This window comes from Solanum stenotomum, chromosome 12 (genome assembly GCF_019186545.1).
Source record: "Solanum stenotomum isolate F172 chromosome 12, ASM1918654v1, whole genome shotgun sequence".
Lineage (NCBI taxonomy): Eukaryota > Viridiplantae > Streptophyta > Magnoliopsida > Solanales > Solanaceae > Solanum > Solanum stenotomum.
Window position 1 is genome coordinate 9,162,239 of NC_064293.1, and position 18,577 is coordinate 9,180,815.

Genomic DNA, 18,577 nt, shown 5'->3' on the forward strand with positions numbered 1-18,577 from the left:
TACAACCCTTCAAACTTAAATTTCGATGTTTCGGACTCGTTCGGAGTCGGAAAAATACAAACCTTATATGGAATCTGATTGGAAACGATATTTCGGACTCAACGGTGAAGGCGGAATTTCCATTTGGAGCTCGCTTCGATGAAAAGTGGGTCCCACACCCAGTATCATTTGAACCAGATTCCACAATTGCTATCTAAAGCCTCGGGAAGTGAACAAAAGGTCGTTCTAGACCAAAATCAATATTCCGAAGCTAACCTAGCTGTCAGAATTTTCATCTGAGCACGATTTCCAATAAGGTTGACCAAAGTCAACTTTTTAAGTCATTACATGATTATAAGGAAATTTCATATTGGAGAGCCTTAGCTTATTTAACAGACGCTCTCCGTGAACCTTGAGGTAGTAGATTGACTAATATTTATCATGACATTTGGCCGGTCAACCTTTTAGAGTTTACATTTGTTGTCTTGAAGACTTGTGGGAGGATTTTAGTCTTTGAATTACTTGTAAATTTTTAATGCTTATTTGTTTTTCAAGATATGAATTATGTAGTTTGTTTTTTTCTCAAATTATGTTATTAGACTTAAAAATCCTTGTTATCAAAGTCTTCAATATATTAATTATACACATTAAGAAATTAGATTTGAATTTTGATTAAATATTTAATTTGTAGATGATGATTGGATGCATACGTGTCTGTTCGATTTAACATTAAATATGAAATCTTTATAAGAATTAATTTGCTTGAATGTGTATGTCGCATGCATAATTTATTAAAATTCTTGCCTAATTATATGTCAATAACAGACATGACATCAAAAAGTATCATTGTTGACTTAAACAAAGGTGAAAAACTTAACGGTGATAATTACGACATTTGGAGTAGTAAAATATGGTATGTACTGAAAGAAAAAAATATTTTGGAAGGTATAAATCATGTTTTGAATCAACCAGAAGAGGGTAATAATACACAACACAGAAGGGATCTTGAAGCCTACAAAACTTGAAAAAGGCTAACTCCACTGCACGTGAAAAAATAGTTAGTTCTGCAGTTGATGACCTCATACATAAATGTGAGGAATTTTCTACTGCTCATGCTATGTGGGCACATCTGCGAGAAACGTATGGGAGTACATTTGTAACCTGCCTCTGATAGTTGACTATCAAATTTGACACATACAAAAACGTCATGATTAGAATATCAAACAACACCTTAGGGTGATGTCAAACATGATAGCTCAACTCAAGAGTGCTGGTCATGTTCTTTCAGATGAGCAACAAGTTCAGGCAGTGATTCGGTCTCTCCCCAATAATTGGGAACATTTGAAGGTTAACTTGACCTATAATGATAGCATCAAAACTTTTTCTGATGTTTCACGCCACGTTAAACTTGAAGATGAGCACCTTGGTGCTGCTAAAGCTACTTCTATGCCTTTGTGGCAGAGTCAAGTGGTACAAAATCTTCAAGCTTCAAGCGCAAGAAAAAATGGAAAAGACAAAGAGACTGGAAAAGGACCCTCTAAGAAAAAGAAGAAGCCAAACTCTAAGAAAGGAAAACGATTTTTCAAGAAGAGAGACAAGAGTAAAATGAAGTGCTACAATTGCTAAGAATTGGGGAATTTTGCTCGTGAATGTACCGAGCCCAAAAACATAGCATTTCTAAATGCATCTCTAAGTGCTACATATGTTTCTATCACTTCTTTACTAACTGAATCTTATCCTATGTGGATTATAGACTAAGGATCCACCAACCACGTGAGTCGAGATAGAAAGGCGTTTGTGGAGTTTCGGCGAGTTTTATCTAAATCAAGGTGGATCTACGTAGGAAATAATGCTAGGCTTGAAGTCAAAGGTATAGTCACTTGCAAAGTGGACTTGCGTGGTGGTTGTTCCTTGATGTTGCATGACGTACTATATGCTCCATAGATTCGACGAAACTTAGGATCTATGTCTGTTCTTTTAGATGTCCGTTTTGATTTGTTTTTTAGTCGTAATGGTATTAGAATAACTTTAGATAATGTTTTATATGATTTTAGACTACGTTATGATCATTTTATCGTTTTATATTGTAATCCTTCGACTTATGACTATTATGTTGACCGTTGTGTAATGGCATATTATTCAAGTAACAATGATATTGATGTTATTACATGACATGAAATATTAGGTCACATAGAGCAAGATCGAATGAATAGGTTGGCAAAAGAAGGGCATTTAGGTTCATTCAAAAAAATTGAAATGCCAACTTGTGAAAATTGTCTTGCTAGAAAGATTACGCGTAAACCATTTGGGAAGGTTAAGAGAGCTAAGTTCCCACTTCAATTAATTCATTTTGATATTTGTGGTCCAATGAATGTAAGGGAAAGGTCTGGTGCTACATACTTCATTACATTTATTGACGATTTCACGCGCTTTGGGTATGTCTATTTGATTTCTCGTAAATCTGAAGCACTTGAGTTCTTTAAAATATATATGAATTAAGTTGAAAATCAATTAGATAAAAGCATAAAAGCTTTAAGAATCGATCGAGGACGTGAATATTTGTCAAAATAATTTGAAGAATTATCACTACACCATTTTAGGTCTACAACCACACTAATTCTGGACTACATTTGTAACGTGTTGCCTAAAGTAGTTTTGGGAATGCTTTTAAAGCGTAGCCAAAGTTTTTAACTTTTAGCTACGATAATACTGGCAACACTTCAAAAGTGTACTCTTTAGTGGTATAAGCTACACTTTATAAGTGTTGTTACATTATGATATAATTGGCAACACCTATTTACATATATGGCCACACTTTTAAAGTGTCCAATTTTTATAATTGAAAAAACAACACATTATAAGTGTGGCCATAAAATTTTCACCAAAATATTATATTCCCTCCAATATTTGTAACTCTCCCTCCCATTTTTATTGGCCAAAAAATATATATTAATAAATCATAAAACATTAGCTTTCCTCTTTCACTTCACTTTCCATGCTTTCACTGAAGAACTAGCGCCTGAACCGATTCTCTTCTCCGATACAGATTTGTGAGGAAAAACACTGAAGAGTTGAAGTCGTCGAAGAACGTCTGAGTTGAAGAGTTGAAGTCATCGAAGAACTAATAGTTGAAGTCGTCTTCTCCGATAACGATTTCTTCAAGAGTAAGTACGATTCTCTTTTCCGATACCTATTTCGTGAAGCTTAAGTACTAAAACAGTCTTCTTGTTAGCTGAAGTGATTGATTTTTTGTTTTGTGTTTAGAAGGAATTGATTACTTTGGGGTTGTTGGCAAGATGAACTGAAGCTAATTAATCTCTCAAATTTCTCACTGAAGAACACGATTTAAGGCATATTTTGTTGAAATAGGGTTTACAGGTAAGAAATTCTATCTTTGAAAGTCTCAATTTAAGCTTTAGGGTTTGATATTCTTGTGTTGTTGATACGATTTTTGGGAGTCTAGCTCCTATTTTAGCTTCATCAGTTTATTTTTGGGAGTCTAGCTCGTATTTTAGCTTCATCCAAATTAAATATGTATTTTTGTTTCCTCACTGTTGATAGGTCTACATCATAGAACAGTGGACGCAATGAACTTTCCTGATTCATGTTCACAATAATTGTTTTAATTGGCCTTCAAGACAATAAAACAAGAAACTGAAAGAGGAGGGGAAATTAGTAATTATATTTACACCAACTTGCATTTATATGTGCAGAGTAACGACTTAAGTTGGTTCAAAAAATATTGACCTTTTAGCCAATATGTTGTCTCTATCTTGATGATACATGCTTAATTTACCATGGATTGGATCAGATATTATTTCCCTGTTTTGATCAGTGGCACTTCTTTCATTGTTGTTCTTGGAATTAGGATCCTATGTTTCAGCCAGAAATGTCAAGTACCTATCAACCTGTGAAGTGCAATGTTGATTTTACAATTTGTACCTGCAACAATGAGAGAGAGAAATGTATTTATGAAAGGCAATATGCTGAGATGAGCTCTAGTAGTTGAGTGCTTGGAGAGGACATTGTGTTCTTTGGGAAGCAAAGTGAGTTGGCACCCTAGCGAGCTGTTTTTGGATGTGAAAATCTGGAAATTGGTGATCTTTACAGCCAACACATTGATGGTATAATGGGCTTAGGTCGAGGGGATCTAAGTATAGCGGATCAATTTGTTGAGAAACATGTGATTAGTGATTCCTTCTCCTTGTGTTTTGGAGGAATGGATTTCGGTGGTGGTACAGTGGTTCTTGGAGGAATAAACCCTCCTTCTAAGATGGTTTTTACCCATTCTTATCCTCTACGCAGGTATGTATTTTATGTAATTGTCTTAAAGACGGGAATTTAGTTGTTATAAATCTTATACATTTACTCTAGTCTCGGATGGGAACAATCCATATTACAATATTGAGCTAAAGAGGATACATGTCGCTGGGAAGGCACTGAATCTTAATTTATGTATTCACATAACCTTGCCTTTACAATCTGTACCTCCTTTTGGCTTCATCTCTCCTAGTCGCGCCAAATTTTTGATAAGTGGCTGTAACTCCCTCTTTTCCACCTTGAGATTGTCGTGTGGTGTTCTGCCAGGTGAGGGGAAGAATCCCCAATGTCTTAGCTTTGAGGAGTCTTTATTTTGGTGCTTGGTTTGGTGCTTGATTTCTATCTAATGTTTGATTTTTTGTACATGGTTTGTTTTGATTTTTAATATCATTTTAAATGTAGTTGTTGCAAATCAATTACCTTATATAGCTATTACTAATAACTCTTATATAGCTGCTGCAATCTGCTATCTGCTATCATACAGTGATGCCTGAACTAAAAAAATCTGCAATCTGCACTATGCAATTGGCAATCTGAAACTACTGCAACCTGCAATCTGGATCTACAAATTAGCCATAGATAATTCAACTATATAACTAAGAAACAAGAATACTACAACAAATTTGGCCTAAGGCCACATCACTTGTGATTCTTATTACTGACATAGTTTTCAATTGTTATTCTTAAAGAGCTTAATATAGATTTTAAAAAATCGATATTTTGAGACTTTACCCGAAATGCCAAACTGATTTAACAAGTCTCAACTACTACATACATTTGTTAGCTTAGCTATTTGTTAGAGTACTCTAATTGTAAGAATAAATTTGAACATATAAATATAAGGAAGTGTTTTAATTCAATACTCATAAGAAAGTATTGAACAAGTTATTCATATGTAATATACCATAACACTAAGTTATCACTAAATAGTTGTTTATAAAGAAGACAGTTTTTGTTTTGCTTCCTTTTAGATCATAGTCAGACGAAGTCTTCTTTATCTATTTTGTTGACGTTTTGATGTTTCTGAACGAGCTGATGCAGTCACTGTTGATAAACCATATATGAATATCTAGTGTGTTTGTTCAAAGTCTACTAGTTTTGGGTGGCGTTTCCTCATTGATTAATTTTATGCATATTTCTTTGGACGCTAGAAATTTGTTTTATGCAGTTAGATGAACTAATGGATCAAGCTACTCTTTAGCGTTCTCTGAATTCTTGGACTTTGAACGCCCTTCTCAGGTAAGAGTTAATGATGTTATATTTTTATTTGTTCATCATGCTAATGTAAATTTCCAGCCAGCAAAATTTGAATGATTAAAGGTACTAGATACACGAAAAGGTCAGTTGGTTCAAGTTGAGGCTGCATTAGAAGCTAATAGGAAATCTCGGGTCAACAAAAGTCCAAAAGTTGTAGGAATATGTTTAAAAGTAGATGAATGGCTAAGTGTATTTTCTGTTTGTGTAAAGAAAAGAATCTTTATTAGTACTAACCTACTTCATTCCTCTGACAATTTGTTTCTGCTAACATTTTTTATAGCACCTGAGGCAGTGGATTAAAGCCATTAAAAGTATGATCTTGTTCTTTGGCCAGAAGTGTACATGGAGTTGGCATTGATCTTATGTGATTGTGACTCTATTTTGCCAGAATTAGGTGTGTTATTTTCCCCTTTTTCCACCTTGAGAATTGGAGTTCAAGCAGTATCGGAAGGCTTAAACACGATCACTGCTTGCATTCAAAGTCAGCTTTAGAGAGAATTTGACTCTATTTTGCGAGAATTAGGTGTGTCATTTGTGAGAATGCAAGCACTGATCGTGTTTAAACCTTTGTAAGAGCTCATTTTCTTTATGAGGAATCAGAAGATGAAAACATGAATGGTTCTTAGCTCTTATATATATGTACTATTGACTTAGAATGCATGAATAGTTCTTAGCTCAAGATCTTGTATGTGTCAGAAATGATTATATATGTATGTGTTTGTTTATATGCATGTGTGTGTATATATCTGAATTTTGTAGAGTACGAAATTTTGAAATTTTTTTGTTGTTAAATTTTTATTTGTAATGTGATGGTAAAAGGATATATGTGATTTCCATGTTTTAGTCCTTAGAATATGTGATTTCTATGTTTTGGTCAAAACTGAAAGCACATCCTCTAAAGCTAGTCGTTCACTGACCTACAACTTGGTGTGAGCTTGTATCTGAGAACAGATGGATGGATCAAACATCAATTTAGTTGAATACACTGAATCTGCAATCTGCTAGAATACCGTGCTGCCTGAGCTCAAAATAAATCTATAGATAGTGCTACAATCTGAACCCAATTAATCTATACACAGTGCTGCAATTTGAACTCAAAAAATCTGCAATCTGCTAGAATAAACAGAGCTGCCTGAACTCAAAATATCTGCAGTCTACAATCTACAATCTGCAATCTTATTTGTTGTTCTATAACTGTTGCAATCTGCAATCTGATTTGTTGTTCTACAACTGCTGCAATCTGGAACTTCTTGCCTATTCTATAACTGCTGCAATCTGGAATATGTAGGGAATGGAGGTGATCAAATTTGAAGGGTCGCCACAAGTCAATTTGATCTCATTGAAGTGTATGATGAAAAGTTTTTGAACTATTGTAAAAGTTTGAATACATTATATTTGATTTTGTGAAATATATTCATTTTAGAATATATTGAACTATTATAAGAGTACTTTTTGAACTATTGAGTACACATATTAAGAATATTGCTTTATAAGTATGTGTATGCACACAAGACATACTATCTTTTGAAACTTATTGCAAATCTATATATTTGAATTACTTATTATTTATTAGCTAATTTAATTCTTAAGATTATTTATTGCAAAACAATATTGGTATTTTTTAATTAAAAATTGTGGCATATAAATATTTATAGCAAAAATAATATTACCACACTTAAAAAGTGTAGCCATAGGATTGTAAATTGTGGTATGCACATGGGAAAGGACTACACTTCAAAGTGTTGTCATACATTAGGAAAAGGCAACACTTTAAAATCGTAGCCAATAAAGAAGCAAAGGCCACGCTTGAAAGTGTAGTTGTATGAGATAGAAATGTTGCTATTTGAGGTACATCAAAGCGTGGCCTTTTTGCCTTTTAGGCTACGCTTTTAAGTGTAGCTGATAAGGCAACACTTTTCAAGTGTTGCCTAAACTCTAAGGTTACGCCTCTTTCGGCCACCCCTGGAAAAGCGTTGCTTAAAGTAAAAAAGTGTGGCCTTTTATCAAAGGCAACACTTTTTCATAGTTTAGGCCACACTTTTCTAGGGTGGTTGTAGACATAAAATGTTGTAGTGTATGTACTGAAAAGAGTATTATCAAACAGTTAACTACTCCTTATACACCTCACCAAAATGGTGTAGCTGAAAGAAGGAATAAAACATTATTAGACATGACAAAATCAATGATGGCGCAAACAAATTTGTCTATCTCTTTCTGGGGAGATGCATTATTGACTGTGGTTTACATATTGAACAAAGTGCCTTCAATCAGTATCTTCACTCCTTATGAACTTTGGACTGGTCATAAAATAAACATGAATGATCTACGACCGTGGGGTTGTGCAACATACATTAAAGATCATTTTGGTGAGTTTGGTAAACTAAGTCCAAAAGGAAGAAATGTATCTTTATAAGGTACTCTGAATGCTCCAAAGGGTATGTGTTTATCGATGAATTGGAGGATGGAAGTATTACTAAAACTATATCACGAGATCTCAGATTTTTGGAAAATAATTTTCTCAAAAATGGTGAAATAGATGAAGTTGAGCCTCTGTATGAAATGTTGAATTCAGAAGATCAGATAATGCTGTTAAACATACTTGATAATTCAATGGATCAAGAAATGATTTCTAGTCCAAGTGGTAGTTATGAATCCCAAAATTCTATAGAGGAATCTGAACTTCAAATACGTAAGAGTACAATAAAAGGTGTACCTAAACGATCTTATGATATTAAGGATTATGTTTTTTGGTATATCCTACAAAATTTGAATGAACCTAATTCTGTAACAGAGGCCTTATCGAGCCCTGAAAGGGATGAATGGTTAAAAGTGATGAAAGAAGAACTAGAGTCCATGAAAATCAACAAAGAATATGATCTAGTTGACCTTCCTAAGGAACGTACAACTATTGGGAATAAATGGATTCTTAAAGTTAAACGTAAATCGGATGAATCAATAGAAAGACACAAAGCACGATTGGTTGCAAAAGGTTTTACTCAAGAAGTTGGAATAGACTATGAGGAAAAATTTTAACCAGTTGTGAAGTTTACATCCATACAATTATTTTTAGCTATTGTTGCACTCTTAGATCTAGAATTACACCAAATGGATGTGAAGACCGCTTTTCTCAATGGAGAATTAAACAAGGAAATCTACATGGAACAACTAGTTGGTTTCGTTGTTAAAGGTCAAGAAAAGAAAGTATGTAAATTGAAAAGATCAATTTATGGCCTAAATCAATCTTCAAGGTAGTGGTATCTGAGATTTTATAAGGAGGTAATGTCATTTGGTTTCACCATGATCGATGAAGACCATTGCATCTATGTGAAAAAGTCCAATGAAAATTTTGTAATTCTTTCTCATTACGTAGATTATATTTTATTAGCTGAAAATAATTTAGAGTATGTGAAACTATCAAGTCATGGCTTTCAAAATCATTTGATATGAAAGATATGGGTGAAGCAGATTATATATTGGGTGTTAAGATCCAAAGAGATCGTTCCAAGAATTTTTTGAGTTTATCTCAAGAAACTTATATAAAGAAAATATTGAAACATTTTCGAATGAACAGTTGCAAATCCATGGATACTCCTGTAGCAAGAGGTGAAACTTTAAGCCTTAAATGTGTCCAAAGACCGAAAAAGAAAAGAAAGACATGTCTCGAGTTCCTTATTCTAGTGTTGTTGGGAGTTTGATGTATGCTATGATGTGTACTCACCCAGACATTTGTTATGCCTTGAGTCTAGTTAGTAGGTATCAATCCAATCCTGGAAGAGATAATTGGAAAGCAGTAAAGAGAATGTTTTGATACCTGAAGGGAACTGCAGATCATACACTATGTTATAGTGGATCTGATTTATTCATAAGAAGTTATACAAATGTTGATTGGGCTGGTGATCGGGATGATAGAAAATCAATATCCGGTTATGCTTTCTTACTAAATGGTGGTGCTATTTCATGGAAAATTAAGAAGAAAACTTGCACAACTCTTTCAACCATGGAATCTGAATTTGTGGCTTGTGCATCTGCAATACAAGAAGTTGTTTGGTTAAAGAGATTCTTTAAGCATTTGAGTATTGCAAAGAATTCTAAGGGTTCCATGATTCTATATTGTGATAGTCAAGCGGCTATCGCGTACACGAAGGATCCTAAGTATCACAGCAAGACCAAACACATAGACATCAGGTATAACTTTGTGAGAGAGGTAGTGACAAGTGGAGAAATAACTCTGCAATACATTCCTACACGTGAAGTGATAGCTGATCCTTTTACGAAGGCCATCTCTAGAGACTTGTTTGAAAAACATGTTAAGGCTCTAGGTTTGCGTAGGATTGAATGATATTTCAGTATTGTAAAATAACTTGTTTGTTGTAATATTTTCTCCTATATAATGCTATTTAATTTATGTTCAAATGTAAAATGCATGTGATATTTTGTAAGAAATAAAGTATGTCGAATAAGTCGTGAGATTGGCTCTCTCACATGAGCAATCACCTCTTACGTCGAGAAGCGTGAAGAGATGAGTTTTACCACCATATTATGACTTGTTTTATGGGCCAAAAAAATGTTTCTCTAAGAAAATAAATTTAAGTATCACTGAAGAGAGAAACTAGGGTTAAACACTTGAAGGCGTTTAGACCAAGGTTTGTACGATGTCGGATAATCGAAAGAATGAGACACAAACACCAATATAAGGTGAAAACATTGTAACACGTGTTTCATATCACGTGTGTCAAGCAATCAATGGGTCAATGAAAGAATATTTCCTGCTTCTTCATTGTGTGAGACCCAAAAAAGTTAAAATGACTTTTCAATGAAATACCCTTTGACCCTTTTTCGTTTCTTGAAGTTTCAATCGATATTGCTACTTTAGCATGTTACTAATAGCCATGAATGATTCGTCAATGCAGTGCATGTCTAGGAAAACAGTTGAATAGGAGCAGATAGATTCGAGTAGAAAGGAAAGACAATTAAATGAATAATAAATGTATATATACAAGCCGGCTATTGCACTAAGCATATTGTTATTGAGTAGTGAATGAAGTCTGGGGTATTGCAAGTAATAGTATTCTTATATAAGTAGTGAATTCCTTCCACATGTAATTGGATTCCTATGGGGGGCTTGTGAAACCTTAAGGGTAAGCTCTTGATGCTCACAGGTCGCACGAACTATTTATCGTATGAATTGTGTGTCTAGTTGATGTTGTGTTGGCTTGGGTCTTGTCCACCATGTACGAATTGGGAGATGTAAGTTTTGGGTCATGGATCGCCCATGTGGATCGACCCGACCCGAAATGTTATCTGTAAAAAAAGAGATAAGTCTTAATTTAAAAATAGGGGTGGGAACAATTACTATGCAACTGCTCCAACGTACACAAACCTTTATTTTTAAATAGAGAAACTTTACGCTCTGTAGACAGAAGGAAGAAGACAGAGAAAAACTGAACACTCTGAACACAATATTTTTCTAAGAAAAAGGCACTAATAAAAAGATATTTAGTTTGTGAATTTTTTACATTGTTTCCTTGAGATTCAAGTTTGGCTTGGAGCAATTCTTCAAAGAAAGGATTTCATCAGTCTTCCGCTATAAAATATAAGGTACACAATTCGTCGATTTCTTTCTATAGATCCTACAACTTTTTTGAACCTGAGTCTTTAAACGTTGAAATTGATACTTTTTTGGAGTCTTATATGAAGATCACATTTGCATATAAGAATTACATTTTGTAATAATTGTGAGAATGGTATGTAATTCATATTTTAACATCTATATATATAGTGTAAATTTGAATCTGGTGACTTGTTGGCGACTTTGAAGTGTGTAACTCAGGTCGTGTAATGTACTGAAGTCACATTTTGGTTGTAATAATATTCAAAAGTTTGAAAATTAGTTTATAGTGGGACCCTACTGTCGTGTTGAATGAGAGAGAAAATTTTGGAAGGAATTTATTTTGATATTCTTTTTAATGTGCTACCACCTGCAATTGACTCTTCGATATATTTTTAATATCTTTAAGAATATGCCTAATTCTACCATTAAACTATAAATGAATATTTATTTATTTTTAAAATTAGTCTTTTAAACGTCACGAGTAGTAGATTAATTTTTGTTTTGTGACAGCCTCTAAGAGAGTCGCTACACTTATTGAGACATCACCTTGGCATATTATATTGTTGGATTATCACCTCCTTCAATATGACATATTATACAATATTGGATCATCACCTTCTTCAGTTTGATATATTATATTATATTATATTATTTTAAATCGGCACCTCTTTCAATGTGACATATTATAGATGTTGAACCGTCAATTTCTTTTGACGTAACATATTAGATTATGTTAGATCATCACCTCTTTCGATGTGACATATTAATGCTTAATTAATACTTGTCTACTCCTTTCTTTTCTTTGAATTAGTTTCTGGACACGTGCGTTGCACGTGTGTCCCATATTAATTAGTACATTTTTTGTTAAAATGATATAGATGATGCTACAACATATAAGTAACAAGTGACTAAATTTAGGAAAGGGTAATTGTTTGTAGCTATAAACAGTCAATTGAATAATTGGTATAACATATTTCTTATGTAGTTCTCATATATCTTATACTCAGTGTGGTACTTTCCTTATTTTTTTAATATTTCAATAACATATAGTTTATAGGTAAACATAAGTAACTTTGATTATATTTGTAAATGTTTCATATTTTAAAGTTTGTGTCTTATTCTTAAAGAAACTAGTCTCCTCCTTCTTATATCCACATACATATCAAAATATTGTTTCCGAATAAAATTTTTATTTCATAATGTAGAAATATTGATTAACAGATATCTTCTTTAAGATGGATAATGTATCGTTGTCAATTTCACGGGGTACATTTGAAAAATCATATTTATTTGTAATAGATAATTGCATGTACAACTTTCTTTGTTTGATTCAAGATTATGAATCCTTCATGTGTAAATTTTATATGAAAATATTAACTAAATTGTTTAAATATAATAGTATTACAAAATATAACATAATCAATCCATATTCATAAACAAACTAGAACTTAATACAAATGGTTGAAATAATCCAACTAATTTGGCAGCATCAGGGTGCAGCTGACTAAACTGGTGCAATTTTCTAAAGATAATGGCACAATCCTTGTTTATGATTATGCATATGCTATGTATATATGTGATGACAGCCCAAAGTCCAATTTGAGATTATTGGACCCAAACACGTAAGTTTAGATCATGTTATTTGGTCAACATTAAGTTTTACTTTGTTTTCTAGTGAAAGCTTTTGCTGTCATTTGGTCAAAACCTATAGCATGTAACAGAATAGTGTTCATGACAAAACTCATAATGTTTGTATATCAGTTTGTTAGCAGTTACTTATCGGCTACAATGATCCATCTACTTCCATTACTCTTTTTAATCCTATTACAACCATACCTCAATTACATACTTCTTAGAGTCAGCATATGCATTCTCACTATTCATTTCACTCTATTTGAACCCATTTCATTCTAGTATTTACTACTAATTTATGGATCTCAAACAATACAAGTTGTCTATATTTCCTAATGAGACACATCTTAACAAATTAAAAAAATTTCTAGTGAATTGGCCTAATGTATGTTTACCTTCTTCATGACTAAGCATAATTCCAATGATATGACTATCATGTCTATTATGTACATGATGATGTGATGGAGAAAGGAAGAGTTCACCATTGCAAGATAAGATCTGAAGCAAAGAAAAATAAATAAAAATTAGTAATTAGCAAACACAGGCTAAGCAAATACAAGAGAAAGCTATAAAAAGGATTAGAAGTAAAAAATGATAATTAATTTATAATATATATATATATATATAGAGAGAGATAATGAAAATAACTATTCATATTTCAAAACTCAAGAGTCTATGCATTAGTTATATCATTCAATTAGTTAAATGATTAGAAAACTGAAAATATTTAATTTAATACGAAAAACTAACTAAATGCTTTGAAAACATAAAATATTTAATTTAATACGAAAAACTAACAAAATGCTTTGAAAACAGAAAACAATATACGGTTTAAATAGCTGAAATTGTATGGTTGCTGAAAAATGGGATTGAGCCATTGAAGAGACATAACTCATAATTGATAAATAAAAAATTAACTTTTGAGTTGGATTAATAATTATTAATTAATTATTATATATAATTTATAATATTTTTATATAGTGTAGGGGTAAAATGGTAATCCAACTTTGCACTTTGGAGCTTTCCACTTTTAGTAATATATGTTAGTGAAAAACTTACAAGATAAGAAAAATACAAAATTACAATTGAAAATAAATATGAAGAAAATAAATCTCTTCAGGCTGAGGCGCGGATATCTCGCTCTCTTTAAGGAGATTCAAGCCCACTGCAGCAAATGTTTTCACCGGTCCAGCAGTAGTCCTTCTTGACTTGTCCTCTCCAGGATAAAACAGCCTAATCACAATATATAACTCAACAACTCTGGACAAGAGTTGAGTCCAATGCTCCACAAAAAAGAACACCTCCCTTCAACTAATAAGAACTCTCTTTTTTAACAAACTTTATGCACTCTATATTTTCCTTGTGTGTTGTGTGTTTCTCAAACCAAATGAAGACCACCACTATTTATACTAGAAGAAGTCTTCCTAGCAATGAATAGGAAGATAATGATGTAGTAAATAGTGAAAATAATGGTCTTAGGAGTTACATAGGTTACAAGATGTAATGGAGAAATAAAGAGTAACAAATAATGTGGACAACAAATGCCCCTCAACGTGTAAGTGCAACTCAACGGACAAAAGTCAATGTGTGCATTCTCTAACTGCCAATGAAGAAGCAGTAAAGAAATGTCCACCAACGGCAACAATGAATAGAGGCACTAACTGCTGAATCAGCATTCTTGTAACTCCAAATAAAGCAAATTAATATATTAAGATATTAATATTAAAATGCTAATAAATCAACAATCTCCCACTCATTTTAATATTAGATAAGAGAGTCCATCAGCAATATGATGATTATTTGGTTTCAAATGCATGAGATAATGACTTTTGTTTTGATTATCTAATAATTAAGAACCCTTTGAAACTGAAATAACTTTATTATTAAACGTTTGTTGTCCAAACAATACTAAATTCAAGTCTCATTTTACCACATCACCTTACGTGAATATTCTGTTTGCTTTCTCTTTACTGGTTTAAGACCATAAACTAAAGTATTTTGGTTTCTCATTAGTCATTTATTTCAATAGTACTCATTAGCAGGGGTGGCTCAATAGATTTCATGGGCTAAGGCAAAATTATATTAAAAAGCTCTTAAATTTATTTTATAAAATTTATACATTAACAAAAAAAATTATTTTCTACACAATAGATTAATCATTTAAAAGATAGAATAACAAACTTCTCACACACACACAAAAATAGGGAAGAAGAGTACAAAAAATGAAGTGGTGGATTATCCATGTTAAGCCTCAAAACTCAAACTGAAATTTTAATTTGGCTATCATCACAAATAAGAAAAAGAAAAGAACATACATAACATAATAGTTGAAGTTTTGAGCATGAATAGTAACAAAAATATATACACCTTCTCATCAAATTTCTGATCAATTTAAATGATTGAACTCTTTTTAAATGATATAATTCATTCCATTAAGTAGCATTCATTGTTGAATATCTAAATTAAGTGATAAAATTTTCATATAATATATTAAATTAAAACAAAAAGGAAACTTGTGTAGGAATGCTTTTATGTTCACACAGTTTAAGAAAAAATTGAAAAAAAAATCATTATGTTATCTATATATATAACTTAGTTCCTATATAAATAGGCTAAAATTTAAAATTCAAAGTTAAAACAAATATCTCAAATAATGAGCGAAAAAATTATGAGAATTTATGAATTTATTGGTATAAAATACTGTCAAGCAAATAATAATAAAAAATATACAATAACAATTTTATTTATATAAATTATATAATATATAACAGAATTAATATAATAATTTAAATAAATTTGGGGCATTCAAATTTTTGGGGCCTAATGCAATGGCCTCACTGCCCAAGCCTTAGAGCCACCCCTGCTCATTATCAATAATATTGTTACTAATTGTTTCTTAGAAAAATTACACGAGGCAAATATGTGATATGTATTTATGATAAATCACTATAGTTTAAAATAATTATAATTCATAGCTCTCGAGATCTCGCTTGCCTCTCTCCTCCCTCTCCTAGTCTCAATCGCCTCTCTCCTCCCCCAAACATGTAGCTATAATTTGTAATTATGCAAAGTATTACTATAGAACTATAATTAAGCTTCAAACTATAGTCATTTTTGAAAGTTTCCTTATTTCTTCTCTATCTCTCGCATAAAGTTGCCCGCGGAGTTCACTGGACTCTTTCATTCCCTTTTATGCTATCTCTCGTTGGGACAGAGCCCAACATAACATTATCATAGAGTCCGCCGGCCAAGACATTTTCTTGACACACGAAGAGAAATAGGTTTAGAATATAATTGCAAATATTAGATTTTCGACCCAAGGCTTAAAACATTTTCTTACCCTTAAGTCTTTTTTATGTATATTTTTGTATTACTTAACATTCTATTTGGTTAAATTTGTATTTAACTTAGTGGAATTCTCAAATGAGCACCGCACCAAAAATGATTTTTAGCAACATTAATTAACGGTAATAGCTTAATTATTGTTAAGTATGTTCTTTTAGAGGTAATTAGCACTCTTTAGAAATGTCTCTAAAGCTTATAGTGACATTGGATCCAATGGAAACTAAGTAATGCCGGTAAAGACTTTAGCACTCTTTGTTAATGTGCATATTTTATTGCTGCTAAAAGTTGTTTTTGTTGCCAGGAAGAAGTTCATTTATCAGACGATCTTCTTTATTATTATTTCCTTTTACTTTTCTCTTGGTGTTAAATCACATGAAATGAGTTGGAAGGGATTTCAAACAATTTTATCATCTATATGATAATAAGGATTCAGAATAAGTATTTCAATCCGTGAGAAATTTAAACTTAATAAATTTAAGTGTCCAATTTAATTTGGCTTTGGTATTAATTTAACTTGATTCCTTTTTCGAATGCCTAAGTTCTTTTAAGAAGCAATAAATTTGTTAAGATTTTTTGTGTAAGTTTGTTTAGCCCTACATTGTTTCAAAATTCGTAAATGTCTAAACTCTTCTTTGAAAATTCACTTGAAAATAATTTTCAAAATTTTCTTTAAACTAAGTGACAATTCTTCTTTTGTTTTTTAAAATAATTGCCTAGTTATGAAGTTTTGATTAAGTTCAAAATATATAGTAATACTCATAATGGTCTAGTACTCTTGGATCAAGGTCATTCTATAAAAGGTGTAGCCATGTACAAATAAATGCAACAAAAAATAGAGTTTCAAATAGCTAAAGTTCATTTTCAATTTTTTACACATACTGCTACAAGCAAAAGGACACTTATTGGACATCCAATTACAACAAAGGGACAAGTAAGAGCAAAAATTGGTCATGATATTCCTGATGGATTTGATCGAATTTCATTCTTTCCGACATCAATTATTACACAAAGCAGCATCAAGCAAATGTAACAGGAAAATAGAACAATAAAGTAGGAGACATTCAATTCAACATTAAATTAGAGGATTAGAGTACATATATTTCATGACCAATTAATAATCCTAATATTCATAGAGCATAAAATTAAGTGAAGACACAAATTAATTAAGCATCCATAGTATCTATAAACCTAAGAATTAAGGAGCATTTCCAATTCCTTAGCAACTTGATCAATCTCTTCATCTCCTTTGGAACGAATAATTTCCTTCATATGATTCGCCTTTTCCCTTACGAGTTCACCACCCTCCTCCACCACCACGTGGTTGATCACATCCGCGACTTCCTTCCAATGAAGCTTTCCCTCCCCGTCCCTCACAACTTCCACAGCCATGCCCACCTCTTCAACAATAAGCCTAGAATTCATTGGTTGATCAAGATGCATGGGCATGGCAATGATTGGAACCCCGTATTTCATGCTTTCCATTACTGAACTACATCCACAATGACTCACAAAGCCACCAATACTCGAATGCTCCAAGATTTTTGCTTGTGGGGCCCATCCTTTGAAAACCCTTCCTCTATCCCCTACCCTATTGACAAAACCTTTAGGTAATGCCTCTTCAATTTCAACCTCCTCTTTCGCGAACCTTAAAGGCCATATGAAATTCACCTTGCTACTTTCCAACCCATAAGCAATTTCTAACAAATCTTCCTCAGACAAGAATTATTCGCTTCCAAATGATACGAAAACAGTTGATCTCTTATCTTTTGTGTTTAACCATTTTATTAAATTCGAATTCGTATCATCAGGAGTAGGTTCTTGAACTAAAGGACCAACCGGTACAAGTTTTTTCCCAGTTAAACTAGTGATATAATTACTATACTTTCCTTCAATCTCATTAAAGCTTTTTATCAAAACAATATGGTTGAAAAGAACAAAGCTTTGTCCAACTCGATTCTTATCTGCCTCAATATTTTCAACAGGTATTACTGCTTTTGATCTCTCTATACTAAGCATCTCATAATCGCGATAATAAATAGTAGAAGAGAAAGGAAACTCAATACCTTTAGGCTTCTTCAACAAGTCATGCCACATATAAGCAGTCATAGTGGAGCTACTACTAATAAACTCAACCGCGGGGATATTGAGTTGAGAAGCAACCAATGGAGCCCATGGCTGAAGAAAATCATAAATGAGTAAATCGGGTTTGAGGGTTATCAAGATTTTGGTAAATTGAGGAGTTGATGAGTCAAAAGCTTGTTTGAGTGTGTCCATGAGATGGGGTGGGAGACCATTAGTGGTATGTTGATGAGGAGGGAGATTTGTTGTTAGCAAAGGGAGTTCCAATAGCTTGATTGATGATGATGAATATTGTTTTTCCCTAATGGGAGTTAGGTTTGCCTTTGTAGAACACAAGTGGATAATGAAATTTCT

The 18,577-nt window shown here is 32.6% G+C and overlaps 2 protein-coding genes across 3 annotated transcripts in view; one reads left to right on the top strand and one right to left on the bottom strand.

Moving 5' to 3' along the window:
- LOC125846928 (urease accessory protein D) overlaps positions 1 to 18,577 on the top strand; it is a 586,865-nt gene that overhangs the window by 520,054 nt on the left and 48,234 nt on the right. The window lies entirely within an intron of this gene.
- LOC125847040 (beta-D-glucosyl crocetin beta-1,6-glucosyltransferase-like) lies at positions 17,333 to 18,250 on the bottom strand. Its single transcript, XM_049526748.1, has 2 exons — positions 17,981 to 18,250; positions 17,333 to 17,854 (listed from the first exon to the last, which is right to left on the bottom strand). The coding sequence occupies exons 1-2, from the start codon at positions 18,248 to 18,250 to the stop codon at positions 17,333 to 17,335; spliced, it is 792 nt and encodes a 263-aa protein (XP_049382705.1).

What these genes read in the sequence shown, in the direction of transcription:
- LOC125847040 (XM_049526748.1), bottom strand. Translation starts at nt 18,250, where the DNA reads ATGACTGCTTATATGTGGCATGACTTGTTGAAGAAGCCTAAAGGTATT. An exon ending in CTGGGAAAAAACTTGTACCG is followed by an intron (nt 17,855 to 17,980) that starts GTTGGTCCTTTA and finishes TTCTTGTCTGAG; the next exon opens with GAAGATTTGTTAGAAATTGC.